Below are 19,929 nucleotides of genomic sequence, written 5' to 3' on the forward strand. Positions count from 1 at the left end.
GAAAAAAAGACCTTATGCTGTCCACATGTACACAGAGACTGGGTTGAGCACATTCTTGTGCAGCACAGAAAAGCACCTGTGGCCCTCTACGTGGGTGCAACCTGAAAATGAAGCCTCCAAAATTCCAGGACGGAATAAACACATGCTTTATTAAGCTGTGACACTTCCTGGAAGTGGTGAGAATTCACCTGTCCTTCCTGTCTCTGAAATGTTAAGCAATCAACATTCTGTCCCCCCAATCACTTTTTGGCTCATGCAATTCCTGTGAAAGTTATCCCAGTACACAAAAATAACAGGACATCAAGTAGAAAGTGACAACAGCAATGATCCAAAGTGTTCTCCTTTCCTTCAACAGGGAAAGCATTGTGGCATACCTGGAAAGGGCTTTTGGTATTTGCAAAAAATAAATGTCATGGAACAAAATAGAAAACAGTTCTGCACATATGCTGAGCTCATGTTATTGAAGCAGTAACTCATTTGCCAAAAAGACACCTTACAAGGGTTTAGTACAGTTTGCAACTTTCACATTTGCAAGGTTGAAAAATACAACATGCCTAGACACAGCACTGAAATTTTTTTACAGCATGTGCATTGTATTCATGGGAAAAAAGAGCAATGACATTGTCCTGACTGCCCTGCAAAACTGGAAGAGGCTGAATTAATAAAAGACAACCCACTACAGGATGATGAAACAGATATAGGAAATGCCCTAACGATCATTGGCCGAACACATAAAAATATTCTTAAAATTTTATTTTATTTTTATTTTATTATTTTAAGGATTGATTGATTGATTTTGTCCATTTTAAATTTTTGGAAATGCCTTAAAGATTCACAATGATTTTATTCCATATATGCCACCTAGTATTGAAACAGGTCTTAATACAAACAAAAACAACAGCTCTGTTACACTTGGACTGTGGTAAGTTAGTGAACTCTGTGATCAAACAGATACGTCTTTGTTGCTAATGCATCAATGATAAAAGATTAAGCTTTGACATTCTAGCCAAATCAAATCAAAGTGTTAATGTTTAAGATGTTGATGTTGGTTATAACTTTCAAAAGGGGTTTTGTGACAGTTACTATAAGAACCTTTTCACGTAAGGGCTCAGCCATTAGATTACATTATGACATTCTAAATTAAATGTTGTTTGACATTGCATACAGATGGCAGAGAAGGCAGTAATCCCAGTACCCTGGGATTGTCAGCTGTGTATTGTGTAAAAAAAACAAAAAACAGAAATGACACGAAGATGCAGTTTTCAAACAGAAAAAAATCATTGTAAATAAAGAATCTATGTTTATTGTTTGATGCTTAATGGATGATTTCTTAGTGTTAATGGAGTGACTGTAGTTATCCCAGAGTGAAAATGGCCAAACTAACAGCTGTAGTCTGTAGAGGAGTTCACCCTTGATGTGTGATGGGAGTTTGGTGTTACTACAGAAAACAGTATGGAAGATATGAAATATAATGTTGCATAAAATAGGAATAAAAATTCATATAAAATATTGCAGAGTGAGAATTGCCAAAGTAAGAGCTGTAGTCCATAGAGGGGTTCATCCTTGACGGGTGACAAGAGTTTGGTGTTACTACAGTAAAGGGTATGGGAGATATGAAATGTAATGTTGCATAAGAAATAATGAAATCCTTAAAAATATCATAAATGCTAATCAAAGCCAAACCTGGCAATAATAATGGTTGTAGAGTGTTAAATGGCAGTCCCTTGATATATAACATGAATTTGACGTCACTACAGTGCACACTACTGGAGTTATTGAATATTTTCCTCTGTGGTATTGCCATTTATTGACGGTCCCTAAACTGTCGCCTCCGCTCATTAGAGCCATGTTGCGTGTAGCGCCCGAAATATCAATGACTTTGAAAACAAAGCGGTTGTAGTACATTGTCTGTGTGAGGGGAGGTTACAGTGGTTGGTGTGTCTTAAGACTCATGAAAGCCGGAAGTTCGAATCTGTGAATATCGGGCTAACTTTACGGAGCTCTGACTTTACCGAGCTCTAACTTTAGCGTTTGTTTGTTTTCAACCGCTGGGTCGTGGATCTGTTTTGGGTCGTCGGGAGGAGCTGCAGCCCGATGCAGACTGGTGATGGGGATCAGCGCGGTTCCAGGTGAGTCTGGGGGCTGGAGAGGACTGGCTGGGTCCCGTTTATGGGACAGAAAAGCTGCGTTTTAGAAGAGGAATGTGCAGAGACAGGGAGTTAACTCTATCCCCCCGCCATCATGACTGCATGTTAGATAAATATAGAAATTATAAATACAGATTATAAATATATGAATGCTAAATGTTAAACTGTGGAGACGGTAAAGTCTGGTGAAGAATCTGTGGCAGAGAGACCCTGAAACATACAGTCCACTAAAGAGAGAGAGGAGAAAAAGAAGGAAAAGAGGTTTTATTACAGCTCAGTGAGTCACAAGTTTGCCTGAGGGTGAGTTATAGTCTGCACACACACACACACACACACACACACACACACACACACACACACACCATAGCCCCTGCTGATCCCCAGTTCCCGTCAGTTTTCTTGTTTTCATTGACACAGAAAAAACACTGAAGCTGATTAAGTTGATAAATCGATTAGTTGATTGACAGAAAATCAATTGGTTCTCTGACTCTGTCTAGACTCTTTCTAGAATGTCCTGCATTCAATCCTACTTGAGTAACAGTTTCTAGGTTTTATCAAGAAAAAGTAAATTATCAAAAGTAAAAGTTCTTATTATGCAGTAACATGATGCCTGTCTGTGTTTTCTTGTGGTTGTGGATTAATATTACTGCAGTAATCTGTGCATTGAACTTCACTGCATCTTTAGGATTTGAACGGTTTCATAAAGTATTTCATAAACCCTGGATAAACCCTGGACAACTGCAGTGCATCCTATTCTTCTCAATATGTTTTCACTAAGGTCTGACAAAATGTTAGTTAAAAGTAACGTCAGCTGTCAGACAGACGTACTGCAGTGAAAGGTACAATATTTAGAGTGTATCGGAGTTGAAGTATAAAGCTGTATAAAATTCAAATACTCAAGCGAAGTACTTCAAGTCTGTATTTAGTTATGTTCTGCCACTGGATGGAAAAACACAGCAAGTGTTAAATCAAAACTAGGAGCTGAAAGAGGCTAAAAGGCTCTAAAAGCAGAAAAGATATTGATTTAGAATAAATACATTCAGTCTGCAGTAGTTTTAATAAAGCTGGGGCAGAGCGTGTATGTGCGACTGCTGCCAGACGAGGCCCGAGAGGAGACTCTGAGCGGTCGAGTTGGTCTTTGCAGGAATGTGGTTCTGCTGCTGCAGAGGAACAGTGAAATGCTGTTTGTTCTGTCACTAATCACCGTGTTGCTACCAGGGGAATGCTGCTCTGCTGGCTGGACGAGGCGTTTGTGTGTGTGGGATTTACAGTTCCGCTCGGATGCCAAATGGCAGCAGCAGCAGCCCTGAAGCAACAGTCTGACATTTTGACAAGTACACCTGTCAGACCTCTGTCCGTTAAATGTGAAGCTGGAGCAGCAGCTGACTAGCTGAGCTTAGATTCAGGCTCTGTCCAAACATAACATCTGTCTGCTGGCTCCTGGAAATCCCATATTTAACACATCATTTCTTCTTTTATCTGAAAAAACTTTTTTTATAGTGGATTTTTGGTGAGGACCAGTTGCTGCTGCAGCAGAAGTTATTGGTCCCAACCAGGAAACAGTCCAGCACATAACTGAAAGTCAATAGTTCGTTCACTTCTGTCTCTGCAGAGATTCAGGAAACAAGGTAAAACAGCTGATCTGTGAGCAGCGTGTTACCGTTAAATAGAGCCAGGCTAACGGTTTCCCCCTGATCCTAGTCTCTGTGCTGAGCTAAGCCAGCAGAGACTTCAGATTCATCATGTGTGACAGGAATCAATCAGCAGAAGCTCCAGATAAAAACTTGTATCCCCAAACAAAATCTGTTTGTTTTTATCTTGACCGTGTCCTGTAGCTTTGGGGGAGTTAGGATCTGATATTACAGATTCTGGAAGAGTCACAGGACATTTATGTTCAGCTCATCCTTCGGCAGGCGAGGCGGCGTTTCCTCTGCTGTTTCCTGAACAATGTCCTCACATCTTTTCAGTTCTTCCTCAGCAGGACGTGATTTCATCCCACCTGCCTGCAGGATGAAACCCTAGTTGTGTGTGTGTTTGTGTGTGTGTTTGTGTGTGTGTTGGGGTTTATATCTGAGTCAGAGAAGCTTCACGTTTTCTCATAATCACAAAATATCTCAGCTCGAATCATTCTCGACCCTGGAAACGGCTTTTACACAACTGTCTCCACCCAGGGTCCTCTTACTCACTGCTGTTTGGTTCTATCACACAGTTTTCATGCAGATGTTTAGACTTTCTATTTTTCCACCTTCTTAAGAAAAGTCTGGTGTTCTTTCTTTGTTTTTCTTATTGTTAGAAAACCCAAACCAGTCTGTGGCTTTCACTGGTTCCCAGTAAAGATGTAGATCTTTAATAACACCTTACAAAAAGTTGTTTTATTTTTATGTTTTACTGAAGTTATGCCCGTCACCAGAGCTTCTCCCTGTTTGAGTCTGAAAACCCAAAGTTCACTGGGAGAGAGAGGAGATTGAAAACAGATGGGGGGTAAAAGATTCAACAGGAGAAAACAGAAAAACTGAGGGAAAGAAAGAAACAAGAGCCTGCAGCAAACACACCTCCGATCTGGATTATGAGTGTGTGTGGGTGTGTGTGTCAGTGTCCAGGGTGGGATGATTTGTGCTATTGGAAAAAGCACTGCAGCTCTCAGGAATGAGTGAGTCACACACTTAAACACACACATATTTAAAGGGTTGTAATGTACACACACACACACACACACACACACACACACACACACACACACAAGGAACAAGCTGCAAACTTGTAATCAAATATGGAATAAGTTTCCTTTGCTTTCAGGTTTTCTGTCTTTTTGGAAACAGTTTGCTGTGTAATGTGGTGTCAAATTATTGTGCAGTGCAACAGAAAGCAGCAGGGTAGAAGCACTGGTCTCTGACCCAGCACCAGCTCCCACCACCAAGACCAGGACAGGTTTGAAATTGTTCTTTAACAGCTGGGCCCAGTTTTCCTGCCGCTGCATGTTCAGCAGAAGAACAGAGGAGTGTTTTGCAGTTTTCCTCGGGCATTCTCGCCCGCCCGGCCCCACCCATGGTGGGAGACATGGTGCTGCCGAGGCTGTTTATGCTGATTGCATAATACAGCTGTATGCAAAAGTAATGCCCCTCCGGGTATGTTTCATAATTATATGAATTATGACATGAAAACAAGTAAAGACAACACACAAACTAACACATGCAAACCTCTGCACAATCATCAAATGTCTAAGTCAGTGAGCTGAGGCTCCAGCAGACGCTTTAAATATTTGAATGAACATAATCTGGTGACTAAACTGATGCAGCTCCAGGGACGTCTGATCTTCTCTATGCAGTTGAACACCTGCAGCAGCAGTGACCACACGTGCATTTGGTTTCCAGTCTCTGCCTGCATGTCCCAGTGAATGTCAGTTTATGAATGTAGAGAGGAGAGTTTCAGAACAACCATGTGAGTGAGATATTTTACCATTTAATCTGTCAAAATAAAGTTGTCACCAGTGTGCCTGATGCCATGAGGTGCATCCCAGTTTCCCCCACTTGTGTCCTTCCCTTACATCTGAGTTCCTTTTATTAAGACATGAGGAAAGTAGATAAATGAGAAATACTTGATCTCAGGCTTCTGATGACAAGGATTTGTTTTTATTCAGCTGCATGTCCTCAGTGCTGCTTTTCTCACATATTCTTGCTTCTTGACTTCTACTCGTTCCTCCATCTCTGCTCCTCTGAGGAAAATACATTTTGAGATGGCTTTCAAGATAGAGGAGCGAGGAATCATCATAGATAGGAGTCAGGATCTGAGTCTCATTCTACACACAAGATCTGAGCAGTCTGCAGATAAATCTTTATTTGACATACATATTATTTCCTCTGGCTGCGCTGGCAAACATCTCATCATCCGTGTGGTCTCTGAGGTCCGGTCGTGTAGAGTCTGGGTTTCTGTTGCCTGTTGGTGGTGGAGGCAGTTCAGGGAAGTGGGTGGTGTAGCAGCAGGCGTGGAGGCTTCCTGGAGGTGACAGTGGGCAGGACACAGGTCTGCTCTCTCTCCATGTTGTCTGTTCACTGCTGCCTCGATCACTCACACATATATAAAGACGAGTGAAGAGAGTTACAGCCTCTGGTATTACCTCATGAACTAAAACATAAACATGGTTAAACAGCATAATGTCCTTATAAGCCCGTTTTTGGCCGATATCACAGTTTCTGTAGCCAGAGTCTCTGCTCATACTTTTCACCTTCTCTTCCTGCAGAAAACATCCAGTTCTGAGACATTTTAGGATTTTAAGCCTCTTAGAACTTAAACTGCCCCAAATCTTTGCTTATCCCACAGTTACTGTTTGATTTAGAGTTGGAGTTACTGTTTGGACTAGATTCAGGTTTACATGTACTGACCAACAAAAACCAGCAGGTGGCGCACTGGACTAACTCAAGCCTATTGGTGTTTCTTATAAAACAAGAATCCAACTGATCTGATAGTTTTCTGGAGAGGCACAGAAATATGAGAAAATACACAATAAAATCACATTAGACACAGAAAAGCATCAAAAATAAGATTTACAGGGTTTAGACTGAGGGCTTTTGTTTCTCAGCTTCACAGCAAAACTGTTTGTTTATCAAAACAAGAGTTAATTTGTTAGTTTGTCTGAATACAAATCAGATTGTGTGTCAGTGCAATCTGCTCTGTAGAGTTAAAGAAACACTGGTGACCTTTTTCTCTCTTCTCTCCTTCCTCCCATCTCTTTTCCTTCTCTCCTTCCTCCCATCTCTTTTCCTTCTCTCCTTCCTCCCATCTCTTTTCCTTCTCTCCTTCCTCCCATCTCTTTTCCTTCTCTCCTTCCTCCCATCTCTTTTCCTTCTCTCCTTCCTCCCATCTCTTTTCCTTCTCTCCTTCCTCCCATCTCTTTTCCTTCTCTCCTTCCTCCCATCTCCTTTCCTTCTCTCCTTCCTCCCATCTCTTTTCCTTTACCTTACTGTTTTTCCTTCCTCCTTCTCATTAGGTCGACGCTGCAGAAGAAAACTTCCTCCTTCTCTCTTCTCTCTCCTGACGGCTGGTCCCTCAGAGGGGTAAGAAAAAATGTTCCATCTGATTCATGTCATTTACTGTGTTAGGAGAAAATGGAGCCATAAAAGAAGATTGAAATGTAAGAAATCCTCCTCTGGTGCCGCCACGATGTGGAAATGTTTTGCTGAAATGTCTTGACAACTATTTTACTTTTCTTTCGTGACTAGATTAGAACTACTCACATCCCCAACACCACGTACACGTGTTTGTCTGATTTGAACTGATCTGTATTTTAGGAGGCTTAGTGTCCAACAGGAACAACAACAGCAACACACTGTTGCTGCCTTTTGATTCACATTTTTGTTTTCTATAACCAAAACCCAAATATGTTTTGGGTCATTTCAAAACATCTAGCAAAATATTTGCATTTTGGGATGTGTGCTTTTAAAAAACCAGAGTTGATGGACTTCTTTTGTGTGAGCGTCTCTGCTGCTGGTGTCTCCGTGTCTACTTTAACTCCTAATTATAGACGCCCCGCTTCCCCCGACGTCCGTCATGTCCTGTTTGTCCAATGGGAACACAGTGGGGACACACACACACGCACACACACACACATTGTGAAGAGTTCCTGTTCTTGAGGGTCTGTAGATCCACTCAGAGAGGAGGTGAAGCTGAGGGGCTTTAGATTGGGGCTCAGGAGCTGCAGGAGAATAGAGAGGACGGTGGTGGTGGAGAACAGGAGGACAGGAGGAGGAGAAGTGAGGAGCAAAGAGAGAAGAGAGGTTTGAAAAGTCTGACTGAGAAGGAGAAAGAAGAGGAGGAGAAGTGACTTATGGAGTAACAGGTGGAGGAGAGCGGAGTCTGAAGTGCTGGAAACGAGGAGAAAGAGGAGAAAGAAGCGGAGCAGTGATTTCAGGTGTCGACTTGCATGTGAGGAGCAAAAAAAAAAACTCGTGATTGTGGGGTAAGAACAGGGTGATTGGGAGGAAGAGGAGCCAAAGAAAGAGCCGACAGAGGAAGAGGAGCAGCAGATGATTGTGTTGTTGAAGGAACAGATCTGATCCTGATGATGGGCTGCTGTCTGTTTGTTTACTATCGGGTGAGTTTGGTTTCCAGGTCAAACCCAGCAGAGCCGCTGTCTGTCTGTGGCTTCACTGTGTCTGCTGCTTCCTGCTTCCTTTGCATTTTGTCTGACTATCAGTAACTGTGTTTCTGCCACACTCAGGTGCATAGAGTCCTTTAGTGCAGTGATGTGTTTACATGGTGCCCTTGACTTTGGTGAATTGATCCAGTGTTTAGACGGGCCCCGAGTGATGCTGCATCCTTTTAGTTTCTAAGCATGTTCTTCACAGACACATCAGTTTCCAGACTGAGCTCCAGTCACATTGTTTTCAACCTTTCTGATGCTCCTGTCCAGAATGAACAGACTCACCACTGATGCACTTAAATGGTTAAAGTTGTCCAGAAGCTGGTGCAGGTGTACAGAAGATAAAACCTTTGACACATCAGTTCTGCACTGTTTCTCATCTATGAAGCCACTCTATGTGCTGGTGCTCAGATGGCTGTATTGCACATTTTGAATGTGACATGGTCCATGTTGGGCGAGTTATAGGAAACATGCAGTTAAAACTCTCTAGACTTCATTTCAGCTTGATGCCACCTGATGCCTGCAAGTTATTATATAAAGAGATCTGCTCTGCTCATTCACAGAAAGAAGAATCAGCAGATAACAGAGCCTCTGAAATCATTTGTGCCAATTATCTGATTCAATAAGATTTTGATTCACAAAGTTCAGCAGTGATTTTCAGTTTGGTTCTTGTTGAATTTTACATCAGATGAACAGTAAAAATATCAGCGTCTCTTTGTCGATACAGTGCAGGGGTTTAACAAGCAGCCAGCCAACCATTGGACATAAATCCCAGTCCAACAGTCACAAAGCAGCTGTTATAGCAGTGTGTGACCCTGTCAGCTCACCAAACCATCCTGTGCACTAAAACAACGTGGTTATGTTTAGAGAAAGGTTGTGTCCAGTGTTTTTTCATCCACCCTGCACTGACTTTCTGTCCTGTGGTTATTTCTGTGACTGGTAGGTAGTAAAATACCCAGGTAGTAATTCAAACTGAAGCTTTATTTACTGACAGGTGCAGTTTGCCCCTTCAGGTAATCGAGCAACCCTCACTTCTCACTCACATTCAGATGATGGACACTGTGTTTGTCTTTACATCTTTTCCTCACCTGTTACCTGAAAGGACTAAAACACAAGAAAAAGACGCAAGTTAGGGAAACATGGTTGCATTAAAGTGATGTTTGATTTACACTGAGACTCTAGTTAATGGCTGTGAGTTCTAGAGGAAGAGGAAGACCTTATATGGATGGCAGGACTAGTCTCTGCCTCCCTGGTTCCTATGGAGACAATGTGTTAAAGGTAAAGTCTGCCAGGTTATATAACATCCGGCCAACAACAAAGTCTCAACACAATACTGAACAAACAGCAGATTTCCTGCTATTGTTACCCTGTAACACTGATCCCAACATCCTCCTCCTCCTCTTCATCTCACCTCCTGTCTCCTATACCCTCTTCTTCCTCTCCTCCATTTTTCCTTCTCCTCTCCTAATTTACTCACTTGGTTCTTCCTCTCTTCCTCCTCACATTACTTTCTCCTTTCTTCTCTCCCCCCCCCCCCCCCTTTTTTCTCTTTCGAACTCTTCAACTCTACTTTCCTATCTGGTCTTTCTCCTTCACTCTTCGTCTACTCCCTCCTTTTCTCCCTTCTTTGTTCCTCCTATTAGTATTTTTAATATGTCACGTCCATCGACTGTATAAAAACATAGACGACATGATCCTGACCCAGAAGTGATGCCATCATAAATGGACCACCCCACACTGGCTGGTTCCTGTTTAGATCATAAACCCGGTTCCCTACCTGTTGTAGTGTAGGGGACACGACCCAAACTAAAAATTCATTCATTCAAAAAATCAAGGTGTAGAGTTAATAAAACACTGGTGACCTTTCCTTTCTCCTTTGCTTTCCTCTCCCCTCCTCTCCACTCCTCTCCTCCTCTCCTCTCCCTCTCTCCCACTCCTCTCCATCTCTCTCTCTCCCACTCTCTCCTCCTCTCTCTCCTCTCCTCTCCTCTCCTCCTCCCTCCTCTCTCTCCTCTCCTCTCCTCTCCCTCCTCTCCTCTCCCTCCCTCCGCCTCCCTCTCTCCTCCCCCCTCCTCTCCACTCCTCTCCTCTCCTCTCCTCTCCTCTTCCTCTCCCTCTCTCTCTTCCTCCTGCTCGCTCTCCTCTACCTCCCCTCCTCTCCCTCCTCTCCCCTCCTCTCCACTCCTCTCCTCTCCTCTTTCTCCTCTCCCCTCCTCGTCTCTCCTCTCCTCTTACTCTCCCCCTCCTCTCTCCCCTCCTCTCCACTCTCCGCTCCCCTCCTCTCCTCTCCCCTCTCTCCCTCCTCTCCTCTCCCTCTCTCCTCTCCCCTCCTCTCCTCTCCTCTCCTCTCCCTCCCCTCCTCTCCCCTCCTCTCCACTCCTCTCCCCTCCTCTCCCTCCCCTCCCTCCCTCCCCCCCCTCCCTCTCCTCTCCTCCTCTCCTCTCCTCGCTCCTCTCCTCTCCCCTCCTCTCTTCCCTCTCCTCTCTTCTCCTCTCCTCTCCCTCCCCTCCCTCCTCTCCCTCTCCCTCCTCTCCTCTCCCTCCCTCCCCTCCCCCCTCTCTCTCCTCTCCCCTCCTCGCCCTCCCTCGCTCCATCCTCTCCCTCCTCCCCCTCCTCTCCTCTCCCCCTCCTCTCCCCTCCTCTCTCTCCCTCCTCTCCGCTCTCCCTCTCCCTCTCCCCTCCTCTCTCTCCTCTCCCCTCCCTCCTCTCCTCTCCCCCCTCTCCTCTCCTCTCCTCCCCTCCTCTCCTCTCCTCTCCCCCTCCTACTCCTCTCCTCTCCCCTCCCCTCCTCTCCTCTCCTCTCTCCTCTCCTCTCCTCTCCTCTCCTCTCCTTCCTTCCTCTCCTCTCCTCCTCCTCCTCTTCCACTCCTCTCCCCTCCTCTCCTCTCCCCTCCCCGTCCGCTCCTCTCCTCTCCTTCCTTCCTCTCCCTCTCCTCTCCTCTCCTCTCCCCTCCCTCCCTCTTCTCCTCTCCTCTCTTCTCCTCCGCTCCCTCTCCCCTCCTCTCCTCTCCCTCCTCTCCAGCTCCTCTCCGCTCCTCTCCCACTCCCGCTCTCCTCCTCCCCCTCCTCGCACGCCTCCGCTCCTCTCCTCTCCCTCTCCTCTCTCCTCCTCCACTCCTCTCCTCTCTCTCCTCCTCTCCTCTCCCTCCTCTCCTCTACTCTCCTCTCCTCTCCTCTCCTCTCCTCTCCTCTCCTCTCCTCTCCCCTCCTCCCTTCCTCCTCTCCTCCTCCTCTCCCTTCCTCTCTCCCCTCCCATCCTCTCCTCTCCTCTCCTCTCCTCTCTCCTCCGCTCCAATCCCCCTCCGGGCCCTCCTCTCCACTCCGCGCCCCTCCTCTCCTTCTCCCCTCCCCATCCTCTCCCTCCTCTCCTCTCCTCTCCTCTCCTCTCCTCTCCTCTCCCCTCCTCTCTTCCTCCTCCTCCTCTCTTCTCCTCTCCTCTCCTCTCCCCTCCTCTCCTCTCCTCTCCTCTCCACTCCTCTCCTCTCCTCTCCCCTCCTCTCCCTCCCCTCCTCTCCCTCCTCTCCTCTCCGCGCCTCTCCTCTCCCCTCCTCTCCACTCCTCTCCCTCCCCTCCGCAGCCCCCCTCCCTCCTCTCCTCTCCTCTCCTCTTCGCTCCTCTCCGCGTCCTCCTCTCCCCTCCTCTCTCCTCTCCTCTACCTCTCCCTCTCTCCTCTCGCTCCTCACCTCTCGTCCCGCGTCCTCTCCTCTCCGCCCCTCCTCTCCTCCTCCTCTCCCCTCCTCTCCTCTCCCCTCCTCCCTCCTCTCCTCTCTCTCCTCTCCCTCCTCTCTCCTCCCTCCTCGTCCTCTCCTCTCCTCTCCCCTATCTCTCCTCTCCATCCTCTCCCCTCCTGCTCCTCTCCTCTCCCCTCCTCTCCTTCCTCTCCTCTCCTCCCCTCTCCTCTCCCCCTCTCCTCTCCTCTCCCCTCCTCTCCTCTCCACTCCTCTCCCCTATTCTCCTCTCCTCTCCTCTCCCTCCTCTCCTCTCCTCTCCCCCTCTCTCCTCTCCCTCCTCTCCTCCCTCTCCTCCCTCCTCCGCTCCTCTCCTCTCCCCTCCTCTCCTTCCCTCCTCTCCCTATTCTCCTCTCCTCCCCTCTCCCCTCCTCTCTCCTCCTCTCCCCTCCCTCTCCTCTCCTCTCCGCCCTCTCCTCTCCACTCCTCTCCCCTTATCTCCTCTCCTCTCTCCTCTCCCTCCTCGTCATCTCCTCTCCCCTCCTCTCCTCTCCCTCTCCTCTCCGCCTCTCCCCTCCTCCCCTCCTCTTCCTCCCCTCCTCTCCTCTCACCTCCCCCCTCCTCTCCTTCCTCTCCTCTCCAATTATTTCCTCTCCTCTCCCTCCCCTCCTCTCCTCTCCTCCCACTCCTCTCCTCTCCCCCTCCTCTCCTCTCCTCTCCTCTCCTCTCCCTCTCCCCTCCTCTCCTCTCCTCTCCTCTCCTCTCACATCTATTTGCCCTCAATGACCTCCCTCGTCAGGTGTTTGTGTAATTTCTTCCTGTTTTTCTCATCATGGCAGTGGACAGGAACTGTTTTGCTTGTTCTCATGAAGCTTCCCACCACACAGATCACAGTTACCATAGTGACCACAGACCTGGTCAAAACATGTCAGTCATCAATAACTGATCATTCACTTGTCTCAAATGTCACACAACAAAGCAACAAATGGCCATGAACATATAGTTGGTAAGACTCTGACAGCAGCCTGCAGACACTGCTCAGGGTTGAAAAAACAAGCTGCTCTGCAGGTTTTAGATGAGAACATAAAGTCCAATAGCAGCAAGAAAAGCTAAATGTGATTTTAAATAAGATTTGTGTATTAATAATGGAGCATTTTATGGAACGTTTTTACATTTTATCACACAACCATTTATTTGGAAAGCACAAGATGATACGTTTCATATTTTACATATAAATATAAGAAAGTTAAACTTAACTGATGAGTTCATTAATCAATTAGGTAATGAACTGGAGTTTATAGTGTAACTGCAGACTAAACCTTCACATTGTTTTTGAGTGACTGGATCCAGTGTGAAATTAAAAACATGATCGAACATGTGCTTCTTAAAATCCAATACATGTTGTTCATCTAACATGCAGCCTGCTGTGTTTTGTGTGTTGCAGAAGAAGAGGAAGCAGGCCAGCAGGGATGCAGACTCCCTCAGTCTCTGCAGTCTGGACATCAATGTAAGTCCAGCTCCTCTAAACCCACGGCTCTGTGTTGGTCAGTGTGTTGGTCAGTGTGTTGCTCAGTGTGTTGGTCAGTGTGTTGGTCAGTGTGTTGCTCAGTGTGTTGCTCAGTGTGTTGGTCAGTGTGTTGGTCAGTGTGTTGCTCAGTGTGTTGGTCAGTGTGTTGCTCAGTGTGTTGGTCAGTGTGTTGCTCAGTGTGTTGCTCAGTGTGTTGGTCAGTGTGTTGGTCAGTGTGTTGGTCAGTGTGTTGGTCAGTGTGTTGCTCAGTGTGTTGGTCAGTGTGTTGCTCAGTGTGTTGCTCAGTGTGTTGGTCAGTGTGTTGCTCAGTGTGTTGCTCAGTGTGTTGGTCAGTGTGTTGCTCAGTGTGTTGGTCAGTGTGTTGCTCAGTGTGTTGCTCAGTGTGTTGCTCAGTGTGTTGTCAGTGTTGTAGTTGCTCAGTGTGTTGCTCAGTGTGTTGCTCAGTGTGTTGGTCAGTGTGTTGCTCAGTGTGTTGCTCAGTGTGTTGCTCAGTGTGTTGCTCAGTGTGTTGGTCAGTGTGTTGGTCAGTGTGTTGCTCAGTGTGTTGCTCAGTGTGTTGCTCAGTGTGTTGGTCAGTGTGTTGCTCAGGGCAAAGTGGTGAATTGGCTCCAAAAAGCTCGAGTGACCTTAAGAGCTGTTGATCTTTACTTTGACAAGGCTACACACTTCCTGATTTTGTGACCTGAAAAAGGAAAAAAGAGTAATTTCCTTTACACTGTTGTGTTTGGATTGAGTCAACAAGCACAAACAGATGAATATTTAGCCAATCAGTTCTTTTAAAGTTGCATTTTAATTCAGCTCTAAGTCTATAAAACTACGGCACATTTTGAGAAAACTTTTTTTATTGTGGACCAATGAAATCAATGCAGATTTTTTTATTCGTACATTCCTGCTGCCTACATTACCCATAAAACAGCTCAATCACAAACAGTTTAGATGGAGGTTGTGGTGTATTATTCTAGCAGCAGTTAATGTAGTCTTAATGCTAGTGTTTTCATTTTCAAAAGTGTAGACCTCAATGTGCCCCAGGCGACATCACTGGAAGCAGTTTATGAGTTAACACGGCTCCATCCTGAGCCACAAAAGGTGTCACGCAACCTTTTCCTCACATGCAGCAGCACATGCAGTAGTACTCCCTGAAAACAACCTGTAAACAGTTGCATACTGTGCATACATTAGGGGGCACTGTTAGTCCATTAATCATTTTTTATATACTGAGGAATGAGAAACATGTAAAGATATAAACAGTGACATTTATTCTTAAATGATCAGATTGTCCTTTTTTTGGTGAATTTCTCTTGCTTTAAATGAATGTTTGAACCATCTGGCAACAGAAAGAGGATTTTCCTAATTAATAGTATTTTCTATTTATTTTTAAATAATCTTTTTCAGTCATTTTTTATTGCTTTTATTTACTGAGACAGCTGTTTATTGCTTTTTCAGTTTGTTTTTTCATGTACACTTGTCTCGTTGCTTAATGTTTTATGTTTTACTTGTCAGTCATCTGTGAAGCGCTATTATCAGGTCCTACACAGATAATAGTTTGACTACAGTTTGACAGCAGGTTTGAGTTTAGATAATAATACCTGACTATGGATTATTGTTCATTTGGACCCTCGGGGCCCCTCTGGCCTCGTGTTGGGCCCCCGTCCTGTATTTCTAGCCCCGTGCCAGCAGCCCGTTCCTTCCTGGGCGTTACCCCCTCAGCTCAGTCTAACACAGGATGTCCACCCTGCTTGATACACTCTAGTGTGACAAACAGACCCAAACACACCATCAGTCTTGGTTTGTTCCAAAGCAGCGCTGGCAGATAATGAACCTGGAATAAACTGCGCTCTATTGTTTCTTTACTGAGTCACGTACAGTCGTATTGTGCTGTTACTGAAACATCAGGACCTGCAGACACTTATTTACTGATTCAGCGGACCAGGGTCATGACAGGGACTCATATTTTATATCAGCTAACAGTAGCTTTGTTTGGACTGGAGGTACAAAAGCACAAATCAAAGGTGAGTTAATTTATTATGGATTTATTTAATATTTATCAAAATTTTCTTAGAAAAGTCCAGTACAATCCCAGTTTCTGTAGTACGTGTGCGTGTTCATTTAGCTACGTTTTCCTTCACCACTTTTAATAGATTTAAAACCTAAAATATTAACCCAGACAACTTGCAGGTGACACTTTCATTATCGTATCAGAAAAGTGTCCACAAGTCACCAGTAACTTCAATAAATGTCTTGTTTTAGACAAATAACAGTCTAAAACCTCAAAATATTCTTCAGATTTGTTTCCAGTTTTTAAGGATAAGATCAACTGCATGTCTGTAAACCATGTCTGAAATATGACAACAATCTCAGGAGCTACAAGACGTTGCTGCCAGCTGCTCAGGCCCATTTTAGAAAGGAAGAGTCGAAGATTTAAACATGTGACAGTCGATGTGTCTGTTTTGGCTAATTCAGAAATAAACCCATCCTTCAGTTTACATCCATCCATATCAGGGTTTACCCCTCCGCCGACTTCAACAGCGTCACTGTTTAGTAAACAGGCGTGCCACCAGTGTTTCATAGTTCAGATGAAACTAGGCGGGTTTGTCTGAGACAATTGGATCTGATCTTGGATCAGTAGGTGATTCTTACTGTAGTCTGGGCGTTCACGCTGCACTGTACCACAGACAATGCAGCTGAGTCAGAGGAGCAGCTATTGTCAGAGAGGTGTGAAGTGGAGTTCATGTGCCACTGGATCACCCTGACGCTCTCACTGAGCTTTCAAAGGAAACATCAAATCTGTAAATGTCACACAGTGAGCAGTGATTCTTCTCTAACTACAGACCATCCAGCATGTTTTTACGTGTTTTTAAGGATCTCTCTCTAATTTGAGCTACTTCTTTCATTTATTTTGTTTTTGTCACTACACTACATTGACTTAGTACATTAATTCACTGGAGACTCACTCTATCAGAACTTACAGCAGCAACCATTGATTATTTTAATTATCAATTCATTATTTTCTGTACAGTTTCTTAATTAACAAATTCCCAGACCCTACGGTGATGTCTGCATAGCAACAGCAAACTTCACATTTAAGAAGCTGGAGCGAGAAAATAACAAGAACTTAATAGTGATTCAAATTTTACCAGTTAGCACATATTTTAATAATTGGTAAAATCATGAAAACTAAACATCTAATGGTTTCAGTTTCTTAAACCTGAGGATTTTCTGCTGAAAATCATTGATAATTTCCCCTCCAGACTAATGATTTCATTACTACATTCCTAAAGCCAGTCCTTTGCCCTGAGTCTTGACCCTGAAATGAGAGTTTATGTCCCAGAATAGAATAGGAGGCAGGTCCCTTCGCTGTGACATGTAAACAGTTGTAAACATCAGCACTACAGGTCTACACACAACTAGTCACTGACTTGGACAGAACTGGACAACCAGGACAGAGCTTGGTCTGCCTGCAGGCGACTGTCCCCCCTCTCTTTAATAATCACGGTTCAGATTGACATCGATCGTGACGTCCCAGCTCCAGCAGCAGTGGGCGCCATGATATTATGTTTATTCACTTATTATGTAGTTACTATACATTAGTGATAACCTGTTCACTGCGTTTTGGTAAAGGTAAATTTAGATTTTCTTTTTTTATATGGTAATATTTGACCTTTTTTCTTCATTAATGTCCCAGATGGGGAAATTTATTTTTCCACATTCTATTTTGCTTGTACCATTGAATGATACATACCTACCAACCAAAGCAGTTATAGCTCACAGCTCCTGGGTCTACAGTAAATACATTTTGCCACTAATGCCCGCTAATTTTCTGTTTAATGACTAGTGATATTTTATATTTTTCTGACTTCAAATAAATCCCATGAAAAGACTGAACCAGCAACACGTTGATCGTCTGTCGGTGCTTTGTGACTTCCTGCCCTGTCTGTGCTATTCAGGCCTAAGATCATTGGTAAAGTCTTTAAAAACATTTCAAACACTAAAAGTATAATATTTTCCTCTGCAGTTGAAGTGTAAATGTAAATACTCAAGTACAATACAAATACTTCAAAATTGTACTTAATAGCAGCAATTTGGTGAAACTGCTGGGTACTGTAGTTTTTATCAAACATTCTGTAACTGGATGATGTGACATACTCTGGAAGTCACATATGCAGAACATAAAGTGACGAAACAGTTCCTGTGAAAACCATAGTGTGACGCTGTGATTTATGGAGACCACCCATATCAACCCCAGCCCTCACCGGACAAGAGCTCCAGCTTCTTACAAATCCCAGTTTTACCCCAGTACTTTTTACTGGGATCAGTTGGTTGTTGATTTGGGTATTTTTGTGAGATTAGTTAAACTTGAGGAGAATCTAAAATGTTATATTCTTTACAGAGAGGTTCTACTCTCAGTGATGGAAGATAAAAAAAGGTGGAGGGAAAAGGAGAAAGAGAGGAAGGAAGTACAGCCAGTTAATGAGTGGGTGAGTGAGCCAGTGAGTCAGAGGAGGAGAGAGAGAGAGAGCATGAACAGGCTGAGCTTTAAAAGAGCGAAAGTCAGGAGGATGACGACCATCACTGAGTCCTTTAAATGGGATCCAAAGGGACCCTGCCTCAGATAACTGCTCCTGCCTGAGCCCAGCTGTTGGGAACCTTTTCAGTATTGATCTGAACTGATTTTTGTTTGTTCTGTCTGTCATCTGGATGCTCTGCCAGACTCATGTTGAAACTCTCCTGGATGCTGATAGAAAACCAGATTGTTGCTAGAAACTCCCCTGGTAGGAGGCAGACTTAAAGAACCAAAGACTCTGCAGTACCAGGCCTTTCTGGAAACTGTTGTCTCTCTAGACTCTGAGCTCCTCCTCTTCTTCTTCTTCTTTTTTTTTCTTTTTTTTTTACCAATATCACATATTTTTCAGACAAGAACCAAACCTGTTTGGACACTTGATGCTTTCTGGCTGCTCTGCTGTTTCCAGATTCTTCCCAGAAGCTCTGACCATACCAAACTGATACCAGACAGTTTGTAGACCCTCTGAGGGAGTTTAGTTCTATGTACGAGCCTTAAATCACATCTGGACTTGGTACCAGTTTGGAAACATTTCTGGGTGCTCTCTTGTTACTGGGAAAGATCCAGCTGCTGAGCTGAGCAGGATGGTGGTGGAGCAGAGCCCCCTCTGCCTGCTGGTACAGCGGTTTAAGTCTGGACGCTCTGTGACGTTGGACAAAGGAAACAACACCATGGGGAAACAGGTAGAGGTAAGACGGAGGATTTACCGCCTGGATAGATTCATTCATCTTAGTTTGGGGGGAAGCTGGTAAAAGGTGGATCAGCTCTCTTCAGTAAATCAGAATCTTACTAAGTGCAGTCTTAATATTGTGATTTAGGATTTAGGCTGTTGTCAATACATTTCACATAAACATACATGAACATAAACATATTTAAAGTGATGCCCTACAGTCCTCACTGTCAGCGGGTCTCACTGGAAATAGTTTCTACTGAGGGAATGTGTTGTTGTGTTCTGTCAGTTTTTTGTACAGTGCTTTCTTTCATTACTGCTCCTAAAGATCATATGGCAGCAGGTTTTTCTTTAGTGTTTTTTTTATACAGGAGGTCATGTGACTGTTTCTTGGCTATGACACTTGAGGGGGTAGTAGATTCTGCTCAGGGCCTTAAACAGTTTGCTGAGGCTGCAGGGTTTGATTTCTACAAGTTGAACAGTGGAAACAGTGAACTGTCCAATTTGATCAAACCCTGAGGGAACATCTTTTATTTTTTTATGATTTCAAGCCGTTCTTACATTCTCCATATTGACCCTCAGGCTTCAGCCGTCCACTCAGTGCCGCCTTTCACTCCCTCCATCCAGAAGTCATACACTGTCCCTCAGGTGTTACTCTGATCTCTAATCTCTGAGTCAGTGTCCACGTCTCACGCTTCCTGAGGGGGACCTGGCTGCGGAGAAAGGTGGCACATTATGACCAAAGATTGCAGACCATCAACCCTAAATGTACCTGACAACTTCCTGGCTAATACTGACAAGTTACATTCTTCTTCTTCTGGAGTGATGCATATTTCTGACAATTCAAACAGGCCTGATGTTGTGCTCACTGATGGTTGGAAGAAGGACGTTAACATGCAGTTCCAAAGAGCCAGGGACAGAAAAATGGCTGTGAAAACAAGTATGGATGAGAAGGATGCAGACGGCGAACAGAACTAATAAATCTGAAATCAAAATGTCTTTGATAGACTTGACAGAGATGAAGTTACCACTACCAGCTTCTCTGCTGACTCAAAATAGATAAGATAAATAAGTCAGTGCTGATGGTTTCGAGCTAAATAACATAAACTTAGCCTGGTTGCTACCTCTTTTTCCCCACAGGCATGATGTATGTGCTGTATGTGTGTGATTAATCTCTCAGTTATATTCCTAGGAAAGAGTTTAAAAATGGCTGTTAATAAAA

At 44.5% G+C, this 19,929-nt stretch overlaps 1 protein-coding gene across 1 annotated transcript in view; it reads left to right on the plus strand.

Annotated features, from left to right (window-relative positions):
- The first annotated feature begins 1,932 nt into the window (after positions 1-1,932).
- arhgef3 (Rho guanine nucleotide exchange factor (GEF) 3) overlaps positions 1,933-19,929 on the plus strand; it is a 27,445-nt gene continuing 9,448 nt past the window's right edge. The window contains exons 1-4 of the mRNA XM_026306280.1: positions 1,933-2,129; positions 7,132-7,198; positions 13,396-13,458; positions 18,559-18,726. Of these exons, the coding sequence (XP_026162065.1) occupies positions 2,095-2,129; positions 7,132-7,198; positions 13,396-13,458; positions 18,559-18,726 (333 nt within the window). The 5' untranslated portion in view covers positions 1,933-2,094. The remainder of the gene's footprint in view (positions 2,130-7,131; positions 7,199-13,395; positions 13,459-18,558; positions 18,727-19,929) is intronic.

Source organism: Mastacembelus armatus, chromosome 5, assembly GCF_900324485.2.
Source record: "Mastacembelus armatus chromosome 5, fMasArm1.2, whole genome shotgun sequence".
NCBI classification, from domain to species: Eukaryota; Metazoa; Chordata; class Actinopteri; order Synbranchiformes; family Mastacembelidae; genus Mastacembelus; species Mastacembelus armatus.